Source organism: Castanea sativa, chromosome 1 (genome assembly GCF_040712315.1).
Source record: "Castanea sativa cultivar Marrone di Chiusa Pesio chromosome 1, ASM4071231v1".
NCBI classification, from domain to species: domain Eukaryota; kingdom Viridiplantae; phylum Streptophyta; class Magnoliopsida; order Fagales; family Fagaceae; genus Castanea; species Castanea sativa.
Genome location: NC_134013.1, coordinates 40,346,628 through 40,368,956, shown reverse-complemented (window position 1 = coordinate 40,368,956; position 22,329 = coordinate 40,346,628). Strand labels below are relative to the sequence as shown.

At 37.6% G+C, this 22,329-nt stretch overlaps 1 protein-coding gene across 2 annotated transcripts; it reads left to right on the top strand.

Annotated features, from left to right (window-relative positions):
• The first annotated feature begins 8,313 nt into the window (after positions 1-8,313).
• Positions 8,314-21,495, top strand: LOC142615970 (protein phosphatase 2C and cyclic nucleotide-binding/kinase domain-containing protein). 2 transcript variants are annotated; one of them, XM_075788868.1, is made up of 15 exons: positions 8,314-10,235; positions 11,207-11,338; positions 11,453-11,683; positions 11,839-11,964; positions 12,701-12,763; positions 12,989-13,071; positions 17,617-17,848; positions 17,927-18,243; positions 18,385-18,472; positions 18,570-18,636; positions 19,168-19,445; positions 19,557-19,622; positions 19,797-19,918; positions 20,545-20,701; positions 20,833-21,495. In XM_075788868.1, exons 1-15 carry the CDS (start codon positions 9,204-9,206, stop codon positions 21,073-21,075), a joined length of 3,237 nt encoding a protein of 1,078 aa, XP_075644983.1. In that variant the 5' UTR covers positions 8,314-9,203; the 3' UTR covers positions 21,076-21,495. The 2 variants fall into 2 exon arrangements, with proteins under 2 accessions (XP_075644983.1, XP_075644987.1); XM_075788872.1 differs by lacking the exons at positions 18,385-18,472; positions 18,570-18,636; positions 19,168-19,445; ... (2 more) ...; positions 20,545-20,701; positions 20,833-21,495 and having other exon boundaries at positions 17,914-18,054.
• The last annotated feature ends 834 nt before the right edge of the window (positions 21,496-22,329 follow it).

Genomic DNA, 22,329 nt, shown 5'->3' with positions numbered 1-22,329 from the left:
GAAAGCGTCCTTAATTTGGGTTCCAGCAGCAATTAGAGCTTTAAAATTAGGAAAGTATTGTGCAAATAGATATTTATGATACACAGGTAACAAGTTCTTTACAACCATGGCTAATTGTTCTTCCTCACTAGGCCTACTCATCATCTGTGCGGCCTTAGCTCTCCACTTGGTGATGAAAGTGGAGAAGGACTCATTTGGCTCTTATTTGGTAGTCTCAAGGTCTCTTCTTGTGATGTCAACTTCCGTATTGTACTTGTATTGCTTATGGAACTCTCTACAGATATCCTCCTAACTTCTTGCTCTTGCATCATTTAGATTAAGGAACCACCTAAAAACGGCTTCGGTCAGTGTGCTTTGGAACATTTGAGCAAGTACTTCCTTGGTTGCACCTAAGGGCAGCATAGCCCTCATGTACATCTTCAGATGAGACTTCGGGCAACTGGTCCCGTCAAACTTGTCAAGGGTTGGCATCTTGAACTTGGGTGGCAATCTTGCATTAGGGAACAATGAGAGAGAATCGTAGTCCATAAGGTCCTCCATCTTATGGGCTCTTCTAATCATCTCCTCCATTTTATTCATCCTCTCGTTGATCTTTTTCTCGCTTTCTACCGTTTGTGGATCATAACCAATCTTGTCTTCCTCTTGACTACTTTTCAAATTCTGGAACTGTTGCATCATATGGTTCATGTCTTCCCTCAGCTGAATTTGACTAGCTACCATAGTGTTAAGTAGCTCTTGAGTGTTCATGGGTTCCTCTGTATTTGGGTGTTCTCCTTCCTTTGCCATAGTGTGGGGAGCTTTAAACTTCTGATGGCTTGAACTACCTTGGAGGTCGAAGATGGGGTTGTGATGTTGCAACAGTGGAGTTTCTTCTATGCTTGAAAAGTTCAGTATGGTGATGGGAGTGATAAGCTTGGAACTGGAGCTACTGGCTTGAGTGTCGGACTTATGTTCTCTTTGTAGCCTTCCTTCAGATCTTGACCAAATTCTCCCCTAATGACAGGCTTGGTCGGGTTAATCAAAGCTAAGATCCTATCCACATTCATCATTCAACCAAAACAAACACACATAACATGCAATGCAAGTTTAACGGGACCGACCTAAGGATAGGCTTTAAGTCATTACGTTGTAGGGTAGATTTTGTTGTTTCATTGTTTCTCATAGCTTGGACGTTACACCTCCCAACTTGTAATGTAATGAACATTGTGTTGGTCCAAACGGCATGGTTTGTCCTTTACAGTCCACAGGAATGATCCAGTGACTTTGGGCTATGAGTTGGTGAGTTCACCACTGGGTACCTGAATCTAATGAAGACCGGTGATCCATGGTTACTACTACCACAAAATTGTTGAAAAGGGGTGCATACATATTTTTCGGATGGCACACACAATGACAATTAGGGAAAGATTGTAACAAACAATACTTACAACAATATATCATTCAACAAAATATCATATAACATCCCATCAAACAGAAATAAACAAACAACAACTATATCATGCAAGACCATGCAAAACAATTGTACATATTTGGTCACTTAAGTCTAATATGAAGCTTAGCCCTCGACATCCCCAGCGGAGTTGCCATTGTGAGAGACGTGTCCCTTAAAAAAAAAAGAGCAAAGACTTGGATGAAATCAAGATTCAAAAACTCATTAGATCTCTCTAAACATATGAGCTGGGACTACCTTCTCACAAGCCAAGCAAATCACTTGCTCTCAAAACCATTAATGAGAGAATGGATGACTCTTCCGAAGAAGATGATATGGAGAAGGAAGTAGCATTCCTTGTGAAGAACTTCCGGAAACTTCTGAAGATGAAGAACAGTGGGAAGTCATTCAGCAAAGGAAAGTTTTCATCATCCAAATGTGGTAGGAAGGATTTCAAGAAGAAAGATGGGAAAGACTCTCAACCCCCTCAAGGAATTGTGTGTTACGAATGCAACGGCCATGGACACATCAAGAAAGAATGTCCTAACTATTTGAGAGGGAAGGGAAAGGTGTTTGCCACTACTCTTAGTGACTCCGAAAGCTCAAATTCAGACACAGAAGAAGAGTGTGACAGTGACTAGAACTATAGGGCCTTCATGGCAATTACCTCCATTGATTCTAAGGATGATTTAAGCAATTTGGTAAATGAACTTGGTGAGCATTCCGAGGGTGAGAAAGTTGAAGAATCGAAAGATGAAGATGTATGCCAAAATAAAGGTGAGAACAATCTTCAAGAAGCATATGATTCTTTGCTAGAAGATTGTGGAAAATATACCAAGGTTGTAAATCATGCTGTGAGAAAGATGAAGAAGATTGAAGAAGAGTATAGGTATACTCTTATGCAACTTAAAGAGGAAAAATGTGAAGTAGAAGGACTCAAGGGAAAGCTGGTTGAAGCTTACTCTAAGATCAAGTTTCTTGAACTTGAAATAACCAAGTTAATGTCAAGGTTGAGCGTATCTCCACCAAGAAACTTGACAGCGTGCTGTCCTCACAAAAATCTTCACATGACAAGACCGGTTTGGGTTATATTGGAGAAGGAAGCTCTAGTAGTGAATCCAAGAAAGAAGTGAGGTTCATATCAGCCAAGAGTGTTGAGAAACTTAAAGAAGTGACGCCTGAGGCTGAGATCTCTACTGTTGAAAAGAGAACCATTGGTGCAAAACCAAAGGATAAAGGGAAGTCATTACCTAAAAATCAAAGGGGGCCTCAAGTGAAGCATGTGTGTCATCATTGTGGCGTTCAAGGGCACACAAGACCAAATTGTTTCAAGCTTCATGCACTCAAGAAGGTTGACTCAATGCGTGGCCAAGAAAGTTCAAAGAAAAGGCCAAAGGGAGCACAACCTAAGGGAGAAAATGAAGGACATCTCATTGGAGACGTCATGGAAATGTTGAAGAACATATCTCTATGCCTTGCTAGCTTCACTCCAAGGTTGGAAAGTTATGTTGGTTGTACTCCTCCATCTAAGGTTCTCACCCAAAACATTTGCAAAGTGTGGATGAAGAAGGGTACTCATGCATGATCACTCCTTATGCCTATGCATTAATACTTCCAATGTTTAGGGTCATAGGTTCATGTGTTATTACTTCCGGTTCATAGCATGTTTCTTTTGCAAGTTGCGTTTTGTACATGTTTTTGTTTATGTTACTTTTCTTGTTCTTTTTTTAGTGTGTTGAAAAATTCAAAAACCCATAAAAATTGAAAAATCTCCAAAAAAGTTTGATCGCTTGTTTTGTGCATATCACATGTAAGTTTGGCCTAGTACATTCGTATTAATGGTGTAGTGCATTTACGAGCTTAGCTTGTTTTGTATGCACATTCATCTTTGTGGGAAAAATCTTGAAATTAATGTGTGATTGTTGTAAATCAATCTTCAAGCTTGTCATGAATGATTAGTCAATAGTCTTGTTGGTTTTGATACATGCATAGACTTGTGCCTATATCTTTTCCCACGTTTTTATGTTTTTGTTATATAGCTCATCAAATGTAAAATCTTGAAAAGAGATATTGAGCTGCAAAAGCCGCATATACTAGTATTTGACTAGGAAAAAGGGAAAGCGACTTGTATTGGAATGTATGGTGCCTCAAAAAGCCAAAGACTTACTTACAAAATTGAAATATAAAAAATTTCAAGCATCGATCTCAAAATGAGATGTATTGTTCAAAAAATGATCAAATGTTATGATTTGTAAAAAGGCCAAATGAAAAGCTTAAAAAATATGTAATCATTTTCTTGTGGGAGGTCATATATGTTCATTTCTATAATTGAGATAGTCCACTTGACTTAGTACTAGTTGTGTATGACTTGATTGAATTGATCATACTGAAGCTTCACTTTAGACTAAGGACTATTCCACTTTTGATACTCATACACAACACACATGACTTTGTTCAATGAATGCTTATTTCATTTGTGTAATTGTACGTATTCAAATGTGATGTGTATACTCAATTGCTTGTTGATCAAACCCAAAAATATTTTCAGTATTTTATATGTTTTTGAAAGTGTTTTTATGCTTTCGTGTTTTGAGCTTTTGTTCAAAGTGCATTTTGCTTGTTTTTCAACAAAAACTTGTTCAAAGGCATTTTCATGAGAAGCTCGCGACTAAACTCTTCCCGCAAAAATGGGTTAAGGCAAAATAGTGAAAACACAAAATTCAGACAGAAACTTTTGCGACTGTCTCGCGACTATTTAGCGAGTAAAGTCTTCCCAAGAAAAGTTTTGTGCTTTAGATGCATTTTTTGTGAGTAACTTTGCGAGAAGGTAACCAGCGAAAAATGCATGTTTTCAGTTTTAAAGGATTGATGTAGATAGTTTTTCAAACACACCCTATTTCACTCACTTTGCCTCCCTCGTGCCTCTCTCAACCCCAAACGGATTTTCACTTAAAAACCCAACCAAAACTCAAGAGAAAACTTCTTTAAATCTTTTCTAAGGTATGTGTATACAATCTATTATCTTTATTTCCTTAGATTGTGCAGAATTTTCTAGGTTTTACTTGAATTAGGTCATTTTTGAAAAAGGGTTGGGATACTTTCTTTTTGTGAATTTTTTTTTTTTTAAATTTCTTGATTGGGCTTTGTCCCACTTGGTTTGTTTATGTTTGTGTTGGCCCCTTGAGGCAATTTTAATATGTATTTAGGCAAGGTTCACTCATGTTCATGCATTGCCTACATGTTAGTTTTATTAGTGCATATCAAGTGTTTGATAAAATGCCCAAATAGCATTTTGGTGTTGTTTTGGACTCTAATGAGTACCAAACCTTAGGGATTACCATGATTGGACTTGTTTATCATGTCTTGATCATTGGATATGTGTTTTACACACTTTGACCTAAATGTGCTTAGTCATGCCTTGCACATGCATCACAGATGCACGCCACATGCACACTTGATGTGTACACACTTGTTCACTTGTCATGTTTTGCATATCATTCATGCTAGATATATGTTGTTACATGTTTAGTACTTTCAACATGATTGTGTAACACTGTTTTCGTTCTTTTTAGGACTTTGTGCTTATTTTTATGGACTGACTTGACACTAATCAAGTTTGTGTCCCTATTTTGTGTTTTTGCACTTACTTCTTTGCTTTGTATCTGTTTTTGCAGATGTCTCCCTTCAAGAAATCAGCTGTGAAAGGAAGTAGTAGTAAAGGGAAAGAACCTGTGATTGATCTTGATAGCTTTACCCCGAAGCTAAAAAGGACAAGATCATCAACAGGGTTATATGATGTTGACAAGTTCAGATCATTTGCCGCATTTCAAGTATATGAGAAATATTTCAAGGATGCCCCCTTGTTGGTTGAAAGGGCAGTTGAGCAAGCAACTTTCCTCAATACGAGCATTCCAAAATGGTTTGCCACCAAGGATTGGAATTTCCTTCTATTAAGCTTTGATGAACCGTACGAGAATATGGTGAAGAAATTCTATGCAAATGCCATTACTGAGGGAGATGAGCTGAAATGTTGGATTAGAGGAAAGAGCTTCATAGTGACACCCACTTATCTTGCTGACATACTGTGTATCAACTGACCTATGTTTCTAAAGCCTCCCATGTATGATGACTTAGATCCCGAGCAGGATGTACTTCGGGAAACTCTAAGAAAGAACTTGGAATTCTCTTCCAATGGAAAAGTGGTGAGTGTTACATCACTATCACTCGAATTAAGGCTGCTCACAACAATCATGTTCCACAACTTCTATCATCTCTCAAGCACCGGTTACATGAATCTCGATCGGGCCTTATTTCTCTATAACCTAGTCAATGATGAAAAGATTGATATTTGCTCTCATATCTTCCACATCTTGAGCAAAACAACTAAGAGGATTGCCTTAAGGAACTGCCTTTCCTTTAGTTGCCTTATCTCAAAAATTCTGAAGCTCAAAGGTGTTCATCCGTTGGACGATGAGAAACCATACCCACGGCCAAATCCAATCAATGTCTGCATTCTCAATGCTAGCATTAGTCACACCCGGAAGGGGACCAAGCAAGAGAGTCATGCTCCTCATGCTAGTTCAAGCTCTAGCTCTTATTCCTATGATGAGAAGTTAGACAACATCATGTCATCTATCCAAGACATCAGCACTAAGCTATCTGGACTTGCATCTATCATGCACTCCCAACACATTCGTTTCGACACGAAGTTCACATCTCTCCAAACTCAATTGGATCAAATTCAAAGGAAGCTAGAGGAAGAGGAAGACTAGCTATTCCATGACAAAAGGGGGAGATGGTCCATGATAGGGGGAGAAAGAGCTAGATTGAAGGGGGAACATTGGAAATCATGATCAAAAGCTCACAAGCACATTATTTTGTCTCTTAGTTTATATTTACATTGCTTTCTTTTAAAGCATTTGGTTTAAAGCTTTCAGTTATATTCAGTACTTTGTATTTGTATCCTTGCTTTGTAGCATTTTTTTAGTACTTTAAGATTTTGTTGCATTATCTTGAGTACTATACACTTGTGCCCTTGTTGGACCATGTATCCTTAATGCAAATACTTTGGTGTTTTGCATTGGTTGTGTGTTTGGACATGTAATTGATTTTTTGCTTTGCACTTAATTGCATTGCGTGTTCGGATGATCGTTTACTTGTTAAATGATCATTGTAGTCATTCTTTAATGACTGTTCCTATATGATCAAGTTATGCTTCATAGTTTATATCTTGCTTATTACCTTGATCGCATTTTACTTGCTCCTATACGTTCCTTGTATTCAACTTGTCATGAGCTTAATGAAAGTTTTGTTGGTGTGCGAGTGTTTTAGGATACAGGTGTATTCATGCAAGTGCTTCACAGCTTCTAGATTAGGTGTGAGTGAGTTTTGCCATTGTTCTCAAACTCACGTTTAAGTCTAGACTCTGTTATAAAGTGTTTTGTTACGGAATAACCAAAGGGGGAGATCGTAAAGATGTGATTTACAACTATTTTGTGTTGGCTTTAATTCCGTGCCAAATTTGATTGTAATTTTGTTCAATCTTTTGTTCCCTGTATTTTATATGGGACTTATCTGTAAGGGTTGTGTGTGAGAGAGTGTATGAAGACTCAAGGCAACATTAAAGATTAAAGAAGTTTTCGCGGGTAGCTTGCGAGTAGCCTTCCCATGAAGTGAGCATGTGCTCAGCACATGACTTGAATGCGAAGAGTCATGACAGATGGTGACAGCTGGTTTTCACAAGTGTCTCACGGGTAAGGCCTTCCCGCGAGATACCTGCGAAATAGTCTGTTTTGCTATTTTGTCATATCTGCTCCACTACATCCTCACACACATTATATATACCATAATTACTCACATATTGAGATGAGTGTTTTTCAGAGAGAAAACCCTAGCCATAAACCCTTGAGAGTTAGAGATTGTCATACTCATAATCCTCTACACAATCCATTGTGGTTTTTCTTAACTCCTACCTCTCCATATCCAAATCCTTGAAAGGTTGATAGTCCAAACACTTACCACACCCATACTGAGTGTAAAGTGAGGTTTTGGTGCTGGGAAGCATTGGAAGAAGCCATATGTTTGGCGGATGCAATCAGGCTAAATTGCGTGATCCGAAGAGCTAGAGAAGACAAGGCTTGACGAAGTCAGTTGGTAGCAAGAGCTTGGAGGGCTCGAGTACATGGGGTAAACTAGGCTTGGAGGGTTTTTTATTATTCATGTACTCCAACTTATTTTCTAGTGGATCGATTTACCGCTTGGAGGGTAGCAAAGAGGTTTTTCGCCGAGTTCTTCGGTTTCCTTTTCGATAACACATTGGTGTGTTATCTTGTGTTTGCATTCTTCTTCCTTACTCTTTTAACTTTCATTATACTGCTGTATTTTAATGAATATGACTTAGAGTAGTTATGTTGTTTGTTCGCTCATATTTACTCTATTTTGCACTTAGTTTAAGTTAGAGTAAAATCAACCGAGCTGTTTCTTATAATTTGGGGGTCTAAAAATCTCTTGTGTTTTTACACATATTCGAGTTTTCAAGAAAGATGGCTTATGCGCGGGTGCTTGAAAGATTTTTTCAGAAATAGGATGGAGATGGAGCGTGTGAGTGAGAGAAGGCACTAGGTAGGTGTAGGTGGTGTAGTCAAAGACAAAGTAGCCACAAAAACTGAAGGACCGTTTGGTAATGTTATTCTAGTAATGTTGTTTATATTTTTTAAAAATACATATAAATAAAAAAGTATGTAAAAATATACGTAATATTGTTTAAAAATTAAAAATATACGTTTAAACGCATGAATAGTCGCCTTGAGACTCACTGAGTGAGAACCCCCGACCTGAATCCACACATGCATTAGTATTGCTTCTTCCTTTTTCTCACACGCACACATTCATTCCAAATTCCAATCCTCTCTCTCTCTCTCTCTCTCTCTCTCTCTTTCTTTTATTTACGCGCTTGCCTCACTACACTGTCCCCATTTACGCACAACCTGACTCCTAGGTGTACTTCCACTTCCCACTATTTAACAAGGAAACAACTCTCTCTCTCTCTCTTTCTCTCTCTGCAACTCAGTCTGGTTCTTTTCATTTTTGTATTTATTTATTGACTTTTCAATAATAATATTCACAAGTCTCCAAATTTTTGCAAAACTATCACTCATCAGTCACTCACTGTCTCCAACAGTCCTTTTTATTTAGAGTATTTATTTATATAATCAATCAATAACACTTGTACTTTTTTTTTTTGTTGATAAAATCAATAATACTTGTACTAGTTCTTTATTTATTTAGTATTATTATTATAATTATAATTCAACTACTACTACTACCATCTTATTTATCAACTTCCCAATTTCGGTTTGTCAAAAAAAAAAAAAAAAATCCCAAAATTTCTTTTTAATAAAAAAAATTAAGTTATTTTATCTTCTTTGTAACTGTTCCTCCTGTAGTAGTAGATCAAGAGCGTACTGGGTTTTCAAATTTGTTCTTACAAAATCCAATCTTTCAAATCTCAATCCTCTCTCAGATTTTTCAAATTCATGGGTCTCGTTTCTCTTATCTTTGTTTCATTTCGTCCTCTTAAAGTGCAAGATAAGATTTTTTGAGTGAGCAACCAGTGACTGTGAGCGGTAAAAGTGATCGAGTTTCATTGGTATATTGGCTTTCACAGTATCAACGAGCCGTTGAAACTTGCAAGCAAAAAAGAAAAAAACCCGAACCCCATGAATATTGTGGCAATTCTGGCATCTGGGTCAGACTCAAAATTTGATTTTGAGTGATGGGTTGCGTTTATTCAAGGGTTTGTATTGGGGAGGTTACAACTCCGAGAATCAAAGGGACACAGCAAAATGCGAACACAGCGGCTGAGATCGGTGTGTTTTCTCCAGCCTCATCAACGGACGGTCAAGAAGCCGAAATTAGAGACCAATTGAACCAATTGAGCGTCACCAGGGACTCAGAGTTTGGAATTACAAGGCTCTCGAGGGTTTCCTCTCAGTTTCTACCACCAGATGGTTCAAGAACCGTGAAAATTCCCTCTGGAAACTATGAATTACGGTACTCGTTCCTGTCTCAAAGAGGGTATTACCCTGATGCTCTAGATAAGGCTAATCAGGATAGTTTTGCTATTCACACCCCATATGGTACAAACCCAGATGACCATTTCTTTGGGGTTTTTGATGGTCATGGTGAATTTGGAGCACAGTGTTCTCAGTTTGTGAAACGAAAGTTGTGTGAGAATTTGCTTAGGAATAATAAGTTTCATGCGGATGCGGTTGAGGCTTGTCACGGTGCCTATATAACGACCAATTCGCAGTTACATGCTGATAGTTTGGATGACAGTATGAGTGGAACCACTGCAATTACTGTATTGGTTCGTGGTAGGACTATATATGTAGCAAATTCAGGTGATTCAAGGGCGGTTATAGCAGAGCAGAGAGGGAAAGATGTAGTGGCAGTGGACCTTTCGATTGATCAGACCCCATTTCGGGCTGATGAGCTCGAAAGAGTTAAGCTTTGCGGAGCTAGAGTACTTACATTGGATCAGATTGAGGGGTTAAAGAACCCAGATGTGCAGTGTTGGGGAACTGAGGAAGGCGATGATGGTGATCCGCCGAGATTGTGGGTGCCCAATGGGATGTATCCAGGCACAGCTTTTACAAGGAGTATAGGTGATTCGATTGCTGAGTCAATTGGGGTTGTTGCTACCCCTGAAATTGTTGTTTTGGAGCTCACGCCGGAGCATCCTTTCTTTGTGCTTGCGAGCGATGGGGTGTTTGAGTTTCTATCTAGCCAAACCGTGGTTGACATGGTAAGGTACCCTGCTCTTTGTCTGTAGCAGTTCAAATCTATGTTCTTTGAGCAATATGTGCTTGTGCTTAATTGATTATGGGTTGTGCCACTTTTATTTTCTATGTAGTTTCTATAGTAGTGATATAATGATGCTCTACATATAGACATAGCCTGTATAGACAGACTCAAATTTAGATGTGGGTTGCATAATTTTTCATTTAGGACTTTTACCAATTGGAGATGTTTGAGAAGTGTGGAAGTGACACGAATATGGTTGATAAACTTCAGTCATGAGTTGGGAAGAACATGATGAGCGTTAGAAAAGAAGCATACGTTATAATTTGATTTATATAGGCAGGATCTTGGAATTATGTGCCATACATGGAAGTGGGTTAACATAATTCCTTTTTGTATGATTCAGTAATTATTCAATTTTTAGAAAAATCTCTGTCAAATTGCTCATAAACAGTTTCTTTATAAAAAAAAGTATATTTTGACACTAAACAAGATTCCATATTTTTTAAATCTTTTTAAGTTGAAATGATGGACTGCAAAATATTGACATCTATGAAGGTGACACAGGTTTAGAAAGATCTTTAGCTCCTTTAAAGAATTTCTATCACAATTATACGTTAAATTCTAAGATCTTATTCTCATGGAAGAAAATAAGAACTTTCTTTAATTTTGAATTTAGTTCCTCATCAGTGAGATGCTTATAGTAAGCATCACTTACCCATCATCAAAATTAGCATCTGAAATATGGATTCTTTGTAATAGATCAGTTGTTGGGGAATAACATTGATCAGATGTTCTAGCTATCTGATTTCAATCTTATGACATTGTGTAATGCATTCTAGCAGTTGCAATTTTTAAAATAGTTTCTTTCTTTAGTGTCATTGTTGACCATCAATTCGGGAGTGCCTTTGTCTTCCGCCCCCCCCCCCCCCCCCTCAATTTTAAATCTCAGTGTTATATTACTTATGTTTCCAGGTTGCTAAATATAAAGATCCCCGAGATGCTTGTGCCGCAATTGTTGCTGAATCTTATAGACTTTGGCTACAGTATGAAACTCGTACAGATGACATTACTGTGATCGTTGTGCATATTAATGAGCTAACTGATGTAAGAAGGCTTGTTTGCAATATATTGGTTCATTTTTTTTTTAAACATATAATTTATTTGCATAATTATTGTCATTATGAATTATCAATTGAACTAATTACTTTTTCTTGTCAGAACGCTGTTGGTCAATCAGCAACTCCTGGTGCTGTTTTGCGACCCCCAGCTCCTCATGTTATAGAGTCAACAGGATCAGAATCTCCGTCGACCTTTAGCTGGAATTCTAGAAACCATCGTGCAAGGCATGATTTATCACGGGCACGTCTCCGTGCCATTGAAAGTTCCCTAGAGAATGGCCAAGTCTGGATTCCTCCATCTCCAGCCCACAGGAAGACTTGGGAAGAAGAAGTAAAGCTTCTTTGTAGTGCATAAATATAGCTATATAATATCTTGTGTTTGGCACAAATTTGCATGTGATAAATAGTGGTACAAATTTTTCTTAGTAGCAAGTTCTTAACATGAAACACTATAGTACTCAAGTCTTACATATTCCCGTGCTACAGGCACACATTGAACGGGCACTGCATGACCATTTCCTTTTCAGAAAACTTACTGATACCCAGTGTCATGTTTTGTTGGATTGCATGCAAAGAGTTGAGGTCCAGCCAGGGGATGTTGTTGTTAAACAGGTCAGTTCTTTAGGGGCTCAGCTTCTTATTGAAATTGTTTAGAACTTCTAGCTCTTGTACACAATTTTGATCCTGTTTACAAAATTTTAGTGGTAGTAATGGATCAAAGGCTCCCAACAATTGGCAAGTACGTACTTGTCAAATTGGAAATATGAATGTTATACATTAGGATATATCAGTGTATAAACATGAAAAAGTTAAACAACTGTAAGTGCTTTGTTGAACATTCTGAAATTGATAAACAGCACACATTATATTTAGTTGTTTTTTCTTTTGTTGATGTGGAACCTCACCAAGGTAGGGCCCTTAGGACCCATCCCTAGGAGTAAACCATGGATGCTCGACCCTGCCCGCCAGAACTGTGTATCAGGTAATCCAGGGGAACTCCTACTGGGAATCGAACCTAGGATATCTGGGTCTACGGCTTATCCCAAGCCTCCAAACACTAGTTTGCACCCTGATGGGTTGCACGCATTATGTTTAGTTGCGCATAATTGTTGATAGTAAATCCTGTGTAAGGAAATTTGATCTTTAAAACGGTATACTGTGTAAGGCCCAGAAGTCCTTGCCCATTGCATGCACTAGTGTGGGGATTTTATTCACAATGCTGACCCTGGCTTGAATTGCCTTCTATTTTTACTTGCAAAAAGCCAAAAAATGGAGAGTCCATTCTAAATACAAATTTGTTTGGAGTCTTGGAGTAATCTGGAGGTGTCATGATTATTACATTTTGCAGGGTGGTGAAGGTGACTGCTTTTATGTTGTTGGCAGTGGGGAATTTGAGGTCTTGGCAACCCAGGTTTGCATTTCTGTTGCTTGATTCAACTGTCGGTCTAAATTTTGCAATTACTTCTATTGTTCTCTTCAATTATATTAAAATAATTTATTATCATGATATTTATTTTGGGAGATGTCGTTATACATCATCTTAGTTCAAATCTCTTGGAGTTTCAGATGGATTGTACTTGCTTAATTTTCAGTTAAATTCATGAGAATTCTTATTGAATGGGTACGTTAATGTCAGGAAGAACAAAATGGAGAGGTCCCTAGGGTTCTGCAGCGCTACACAGCTGAGAAGTTGTCATCCTTTGGGGAGCTGGCTTTAATGTGAGCTCTTTCTCTTTGTTAACAATATATTCCTAGTGCTGAATTAAAGATATTATTTGTTTGCACAGATTCCGGTTTCCAGAAGTTGATGAAATATTCTTCTTGATTATCGCAATAGAATTTCAAGTGCTGTATAAATTTTGAAATCTGGACTGTATGACATAATCAAAACTAGAAAACTACATATAGTAAGGGACTTCAATCTATAAATCTATTTAAGCTCAACTGTTTTGATGTTTTAACACAAATACCTGTGTGGCTTGTTGATGGCTTTTTTATTATGTTCCGTGGGAAATGTGGAGCATCTCTCTGTAATATGTTAAATCAATTTTGATGCAGGAAAATAGAGATAATAGAGACAAAGAAAATAAACAGAATAAATTCTAAGCTTCACCACCTAGACCCTGCTTAGAAACCTTAGGCATCACCACCTAAGGGTGGCGACGCCACCAAACAAAGATAAACACATTCTCAAATCATAATTTTTGCATTCAAATTCTCATACCCCTTTTTACGATAACAAGAGCACTAGTTTAGCAGGGTTCATGGATTACATCAATATAGAAAATACCTAATTAAATCCCTTAAAACCCTCAACATTGAAAACCAAATTTAAAGACAAAATTTATTTAAAATCCGAACGTAACAACTTAGATGATTTTGGTGCTCCTTGGATCATACTCCCCTGGTTGGAGAAAACTTGACCTCGAGTTTTGAAGCGGGGAAGGAATAGAGCTTTGGCATGCAACACTTGCCTCAATTCAGGAATCATATTTGGGAGCACAGAGAATGGTGAAACCTTGCATTCCATCACATCATTAAACTCTTTTGTAATGAAAAAATAAGTGTGTGGAATCAACACAATCTCATCTTGAATCATGGGAAGCACTATGGTATCCACTTTTTCCACTTCATAAAGCTGTTTATCTATGTGCACCATGGAAGGCTGATTGATAGCACATTCAGCAACTTCCACTATCATGTCATGTTCACCCTCTAATGTTACACTCCCTTGTGGAACCTTCTCTTCATCAAGGATAATGGAATCATCCTTTTCAACATTAGGCAATGTATATGACACTTCAATAGGTTGAACTAAATCTGCTACACATGGTTCAAATATTTCTTTCACCTTCTTGTTCAAGCTTCTCAATAGGTTTTTCTTGTTTCACGAATGAAGCAATATCAATTGATCTCTCGTTGGAGGGGGGAACTTTTACTTGGTCTAATTCTAGTGAAGTTGCTTCGAAGGCTAGGCTGGAAAGATTCTTGTTCTCTACAGATTGGGAGGATAAGTTTCCTATAGTTCGCCAATGAAGGTTGTCTAGGCTTTTATCGGATCACTTTCCGATTTTCCTAGAAGGTGGATCCTTTCATAGGGGTAGGAGGCCGTTTAGATTTGAGAACATGTGGCTAAAGGATGAGGGTTTTGTGGAAAGGGTGAGATCTTGGTGGGATTCTTATCACTTGCATGGTGCTCCGAGCTTTGTGTTGGCAAACAAATTAAAGCTGTTGAAAAATGATTTGAAAAAATGAAATATAGAGGTTTTTGGTAATGTAGAAGAACAAGGGAAAAAATTGTGGAAGGAGCTCAATGACGTAGAGATTATTGAGGATATTCGTATTCTAATGGAGGAGGAAATGCTGGATATGGAAAGAATCCGAGGTGAGTTGGAAAAAAAACTTCTCTTTTGGAAGAAATTTGTTGGAGGCAAAATTAAGAGTTCTTTGCATTAGAGAAGGAGACAGGAATGCTAAATTCTTTCATCGTATAGCCTATTCTCATAGGAGATTTAACACCATTGATAGGCTTATGGTGGATGGAGAAATGTCTTCGGATTCGGAGGTCATAGCAGAATGTATTTCTCATTTCTATAGATAGCTTTATTCTAAATCTGTAATTCAAAGACCTGTTTTGGATGATGTGGAATTTTCTAAATCTCTGAGGAAGATGCTTGTTGGTTAGATAGGCCTTTTGATGAGGATGAGGTATTTGGGGTGATTAATGGCTTCAATGGTCATAAGGCTCTTGGTCCAGATAGTTTTTCCATGGCTTTTTTTCAATCTTGTTGAAGTGTTGTGAAGAATGAGATTATGGAAGTTTTTCAGAATTTTCATTTTCAAGCTGTGTTCAAAAAGAGCCTTAATGCTTCATCTCTTGCCTTTATTCCTAAAAAGGTTGATGCCTTGGAGATCAAGGATTTCCGGCCAATTAGTTTAGTTGGTGGGATTTACAAGATTATTTCAAAGGTGTTGGCTAATCGGTTTCGAAAAGTGGCACATGGGCTTATTTCAGATTCACAGAATGCATTTGTGAAAGGTCGACAAATTTTGGATTCTGTTTTAATTGCTTCTGAATGTATTGATGGTAGACTAAAGACAGGGATTCTGGGGGTGTTGTGTAAGTTGGATGTGGAGAAGGCATATGATCATGTGAATTGGGGTTTTCTTATGTATTTGTTGCAGCGATATGAGTTTTTAGACAAGTGGAGAAAATTGATTGTGTGTTGCATGTCTATGGTTAAATTTTCCATTTTGATTAATGGGAGTCCTTCGGATTTTTTTGGAAACACTAGGGGGATTAGGCAAGGGTATCCTCTCTCCATTGCTCTTTGTTGTGGTTATGGAGGCTTTGAGCCGTATGTTGGATGTGGTTACATTTGCTGGGCAGCTTTCAGGTTTCTCTATAGGTTCTTCGCCTAGTTCTTTATTGATGGTGTCTCATCTTTTATTTGCAGATCACACTTTTATTTTTTGTGATGATGACCCTAATCAGTTAGCTACTTTGAAGGTGATTCTAACTAGATTTGAGGAAGTGTCAGGTTTAAGAATTAATTTGGGGAAATTAGAGTTGGTGCCAGTTGGAGAGGTACATAATTTGGATGTGTTGGTGGGGTTGTTGGGTTGTAGGCACTCTTCACTCCCTTTGAAATATTTGGGGCTTCCCTTGGGCGCTAAATTCAAGGAACTGTTAATTTGGAATTCTATTTTAGAAAAGATGGAGCGAAGACTAGTAGGATGGAAGAGGCTGTATTTATCTAAGGGGGGCAAGGTAACTCTTATTAAAAGTACCCTCTCCTCCTTACCTACTTATTTCCTTTCCGTTCTTCCTATACCTGGGAAGGTTGCTAATTGCATGGAGAAATTACAGAGAGATTTTCTTTGAAGTGGTATTAGTGGTGAATCTAAACTACACCTGGTGAAATGGGCTAAGGTTTGTAAGCCAATACAGGTTGGGGGGGCTAGGTATAAGACGTTTGAGAAGTTTTAACTTTGCATTGTTGGGCAAGTGGTTATGGAGGTATAGTTTTGAGACAGATGCGTTATGGAGAAGGGTTATAGAGGCAAAATATGGGAATATTTGGGGTGGTTGGTGTACGAAAAAGGTGACAAGTGCATATGGTGTTAGCCTATGGAAGTTTATTAGAAGTGGCTGGTTGAACTTCTTTAAACTCCTAGGGTATGATGTGGGTGATGGTACTAGAGTGAAGTTTTGGAAGCATGTGTGGTGTAGGGATTGTTCTCTCAAAGGGGCTTTTCTAGAACTTTATTGTCTTAGTAGGGCAAGGGATTCGACCGTGGCAAAGGTCATGGGTTGGTCTAGTGAGAGTATTCATTGGAATTTTCACTTTCGTCGTCTACCGCAGGATTGGGAGGAAGAATCTTTTGATTGGATACACTTTACTCTTCGAAAGTGAGGAGGGTTGGCCCTAATAAGGTTTGTTGGAAGCTTGCAAGGAGAAGGGGTTTTGAGGTTAGAGGTTTTTATCTTTTTTTCTACACTCTTACTCGCTCTTTCCCTTGGAGGTTGGTGTGGCAATCAAAGGTTCCTCCAAGGGTGGCTTTCTTTTCATGGTCAGCTTCTTTAGGTAAGATTCTTACAACTGATAACATTCGCAGAAGGCATATTATTGTTCTTGATTGGTGCTACATGTGTAAGAAGTGTGGGGGAGTCCGTGGATCATCTTCTTCTTCTTTGTCCTGTAGCTTATGAGCTATGGTCTTAGGTGTTGTGTTTGTTTGGACTTCAGTGGGTTATGCCTCTAAAGGTAATGGAGTTGTTTGAGTCTTGGCAAGGTAAATTCAAGCAACATTGCAATATACATTTTTGGAGACTTGTGCCGCATTGTTTGATGTGGTGTATTTGGAGTGAAATAAATGCTAGATGCTTTGAGAGATGTGAACGGTCATTACTAGAGATTAAGTATTTTTTCTTACATACTCTCCTTGATTGGAGTATAGTTTTGTCACATTTTTCTTGTTTTTCACTCCCTGTTTTGCTTGATCATTGTAATTTTGATTCTTGATTTTTTGCCCCCACAGTACATTCCCAATGTACTCGGCTTGGTTTTTTCCTTTATTAATAATTTTTCTTGTTATCTATAAATTTTTTTTTTAATAATTTCAAATTTCAAAAATAACATCTTAGATGATTTTGGTGCTCCTTGCATCAAACTTCTTGTATTTTCTTGTTTTGTTCATTGCTACCAATTGTAGCAGTATGTAATTACTCTTTGGTTTTCATTGGTATTTGTGGCACTACAGGTATAACAAACCACTCCAGGCCTCTGTTCGTGCTGTGACAAGTGGAACCCTCTGGGCTTTAAAGAGAGAAGATTTTCGAGGAATTTTGATGTCAGAGTTCTCTAATTTGTCATCCTTGAAGTTGCTTCGATCAGTTGATTTTCTTTCAAGGTTGACAATCTTACAGCTGAGTCACATTTCAGATTCCCTATCCGAAGTTTCCTTCTCAGATGGGCAGACGATAGTTAACGAAGTAAACTTGATCTCTTGAAGAATAAATCCTTTTTATTCTGTATGTTTTTTCTCATATTCCTTCAGTATCCATTTGCAGAATGAAGGCGTCTTTGCATTGCACATCATCCAGAAGGGACAAGTGAGAGTTACTTTTGATGCAGATTTATTGAGGAATCCAAATGTCTCCAGTCTCAAGTTTGAAAATCTAAAAGAGAATGATAATTCCCAGAACAGTCCAGAGTTCTCGTTGGAGAAAACAGAGGGAAGCTATTTTGGTGAATGGGCACTTATTGGTGAACCTATAGGTTCCTTGAGAGCAGTCGCTATGGGTGATGTTGTATGTGCTGTTTTAACAAAAGACAATTTTGATTCAGTTGTTGGTCCTTTGACAAAACTTTCTCAGGATGATCACAAGTATGTTGCATTATATTATCAAATTCAAATTTCCATTTTAAATTTTGTTGGTAAAAATTTAGAGCTATTTTTGACAAACAAGGACATTTCTTTTACCTTTGGAAAATGCTTCATGTTTCTGATACAATTTATATCATTTAGGTCAAGGGACTACTCCTCAGATTTTCCCAAGGAATCTGCCAGAAGTATTGATGTTTCAGCTTTTGCCGAAGTTCAGCTCTCTGATTTGGTAATGGTTGCTGCATCCTGCTTGTAGTTATGTTGCCAAGAATTAATGCTGAAAAGTAATCCGCTTCTGAAATCATCTAATGAAATTTTCTACGTAGGAATGGAGGACATGTTTATATTCCACTGATTGCAGCGAGATTGGGCATGTACTTTTAAGAGACTCAGGTTAGTTTTGTTGTATTATATGATACCTTTTGTTTCCTTGATGGAATTACCTTATGAGGCTTGTGTGCTTGGATGGCCTACTTTTGTTTTTTTCTTGCTAAGTAATTAAGGAGAATAGGAGTAGATGAAGTCCTTATAGGTGTCCAAGCCTATCCAAGGTAGGTTAGGCACTTATAGAACTACCATCTATCTCCCTCCTTAACAATGTGGGTGACAAAGCCCAATGGGGACCCTTTAAAGATCTCCCCCCCCCCCCCCCCCCCACCCCCCCCACCCCCCCAAAAGTAATTAAGGAGGAGAGTAGTAGATGAAGGCTAAAATGGCCTACTTGTTAATAGAGATATACATGAAATTAAAATAATTATGTATACGTGAATCAGCAATCTCTCCCCATGCAAGAACATAAAATCATTCCTCCTTGTGGAAGAATACAAATGCAATATAATGAGTGATTATTGGAGGATAGATATGCTTGATGAATAATAATGTATACTGATGAAGTACTTTTGTACAAATATGATTGGCTATCAGAAAAGCTTCTTAGTTTGAAAAGATTTTCAAAGCAGAAGGTCAAAAGTCTGGGAAAGGAAGCACAGGTCTTGAAAGAGAAGAAACTGATGATGAGTTTGAGCCCTTCAGCTTGTGTGCCACAGGTTCTGTGCACCTGTGCTGATCAAGCATATGCTGGCATACTACTAAATGCATGCCTTGCTTGCCCTTTGGCTTCCGTACTTCGTATTCCACTCAGTGAACCATCTGCACAGTTTTTTGCTGCCTCTGTCATTACAGCGTTAGAAAGTCTACACAAGGTCTGATGTCTGGATATTATTCCCTTCTTAACCTTTTCTTCATCTTCTTTGATGTATATTCATTACTGTTTCTCCTCGGTGATCTTTTTTTTTTTAATATTTGAATTTCAGAATGGTATTCTCTACAGAGGCGTGTCCCCTGATGTTTTAATGTTGGACCAAACAGGATATTTACAGGTTGGCACTGTACCTATGTTTTTTGCTGCATTATATTCATCGATATCTATTTTCATATTTGGTAACAATCAATATCTCTTTGAAGTTATGTAACATAGATTTATGTCACCTAGAGAAAAGTGTGACATGTAAAGAATCATACATAATAATTTTAGTATTTCTTGATGTATTTAGCTGGTGGACTTCAGATTTGGGAAGAACTTAGATGACCAGAGAACATTTACAATTTGTGGAATGGCAGATTCTTTAGCTCCAGAGATAGTCCAGGGAAAAGGCCATGGTTTCCCCGCTGACTGGTAAAATTGCAACTTTTACTTTACTGTTATGTTCATTCCAAAGCCTACACATCTCTTATCTTCTATCCTTCAAAAAACATTTGATTAGTATGAGAAATTAGCTTTGCTGTTTGAAAATTTTGGGGATAATAACATCAGTTTTATGAAATGAAATAGAAAATTACTTTTAAGTCTGTAAATAAGTATTATGGTTGTAAGTTATAACTATCCAAGAGGTTCTTAACATTTAGAACAATATTCAATTTTGAACTTTATTGGATGCTTAATTATCACCACCATAGATTTTCAAGAAATCAAAGAATTTGAATTTTCACATTCATGATAATGTTGTGAATCATCAGAAAGGTGCCTGAAGATGATGGGAGAAACTAAAAATTGCATTACCATGTAAACAGAAAGTTCAAGAGCAATCATTACACTATTTTCAAGATTTTGCCTTTTCTCCATTTTTATACCTTGTATGACAAGATAGATTTTTGGATATTTGTCATAGTTTGTTATAGAGGTTTAAAAGATGTAAGCTTGTATTTCTAATTTGAATTTGCTGTCTGATTATTAATCTTTTCTTCTCTTTGCTGTATTTTTTGAACCGTCTGCAGCTCTTTAAATTGTTGGTAAATGTGCAGGTGGGCATTAGGAGTCTTGATATATTTCATGTTACATGGTGAAAAGCCATTTGGGTCATGGAGAGAAAGTGAGCTTGATACATTCGCTAAGATTGCCAAAGGGCAGTTAAATATTCCGGAGACTTTCAGCCCTGAAGCTGTTGATCTCCTCACCAAGGTATCACTGGCCTATTTAGTCATTTCCTTTTCCTTTTCCCTCCTCTCTCTCTCTCTCTCTCAATTGTACTTGGAGGAAATATTAGGATTTTTCACATGCTTGCTCTTATTCTAATAAAGTGGTTTTATCAGTTGCTTGAAGTTGACGAAAACACGAGACTTGGAAGCCAAGGTCCTGATTCTGTCAAATGCCATCCGTGGTTTGATGGTATTGACTGGAAAAGGATTGCAGATTGTAGCTTTCCAGTGCCTCATGAGATCACCTACCGTATAACACAACATTTGGAAAGTCACTCCGAGGACTGCAGTACCCTGGGTTCTTTGGCTCAGGACGTAGAAGATCTGAACATTCCTGAATGGCTTGATGACTGGTAGAGGAATGACCATTTTGGGGTTTCCACTTCTTGAAACTCTTCACTGGTAGAGGTGCTATGCTCTCCAATGAGATTTGACTAGTTGCTTATTTATATACAATTAGAACCCTGACAGGCAGAATCAATGGGGTATGAGGATTTAGTTTCAGGCGCAAATTTGGTTACAGTCCCACATATTTTCCTTGTGGTAATATCATAATTGATAGAGTTGGAAGAATATTTCCTTAGGGTGCTTGCACTGCAACCCAATTGTCCATTTAATCAGTTGGAAGGAGAGGTTAAGGTTAGTGAATAGATTTTTTTATTATTTTATTAATTTTTTATTTTTTTTGAAATTTCCTTATTGTAAATGCATATATTATATGTAAATGAATGAGGTTACGTTTTCTTTTTATAATGAAATTCTAGTTTTCCAATAAAATTCTGCAATCGTGCTGATTGTGATTTAATTGGCTTGGCCAAGTGGATCTTTACTTTTCTTTCTTTGCTAGATGGGATATATATGTTTGTTTGAGCACTAGGCTTTGAAAACCTCAACACTTTGGGTCTAACTAAAAAGATTTCTTTTCCCTTCACATTTTCTCTGGTGTGCCTCATTGATAATTTCTTATCTCATTTATTTCATTTTAATTCAAATAACCCCAATCAACCTCTGTCAAATTTTGAATTGTTCTTTTTGATGGTTAAAAAAAAAAAAAAATTGAATTGTTTATAGAACTGGGAGGTCACATTCTATAGCCGCTAAAGGTCTGATCTCAATGAACTTCTATTTAAATCATATGGTTCTCTGATACTCTATGTATCTATGCTGTTCTAGTTATGGAACAAAGGATTTTGTTAATTATCTACGCTTTATCTAACAATTTTGTCAAACAAATCTACAGGATGGGCTTCTAAATTCTATTGTACAAAAATATGGCCGTTCTAACGCTACAATGACCAAAATAAACTCAGATCAGGAAACTCACATATGGCAATTGGTTTCTCTTAGTTTTGGTGTGAGATTACATAGCATTTTTGGCAGGGATGAGGAAAATATTGGGATTAGGGGTCTATACGTGAGCCGAGTTAGGTTAGGTTTGGGATATTTTTAAACCCAATTTGGCCTCATGGACTTGAGAAATCTCCAACTTAACCGAACCAATCTGTGGGGATCGGATTGGGTTGTTATATTGGGGCCATGTTGTTGGGTTTGATAAAAATGTGAGTTTTCCTTCAACTATTTAAGCCTATTATTCAATAAATGATTATATTT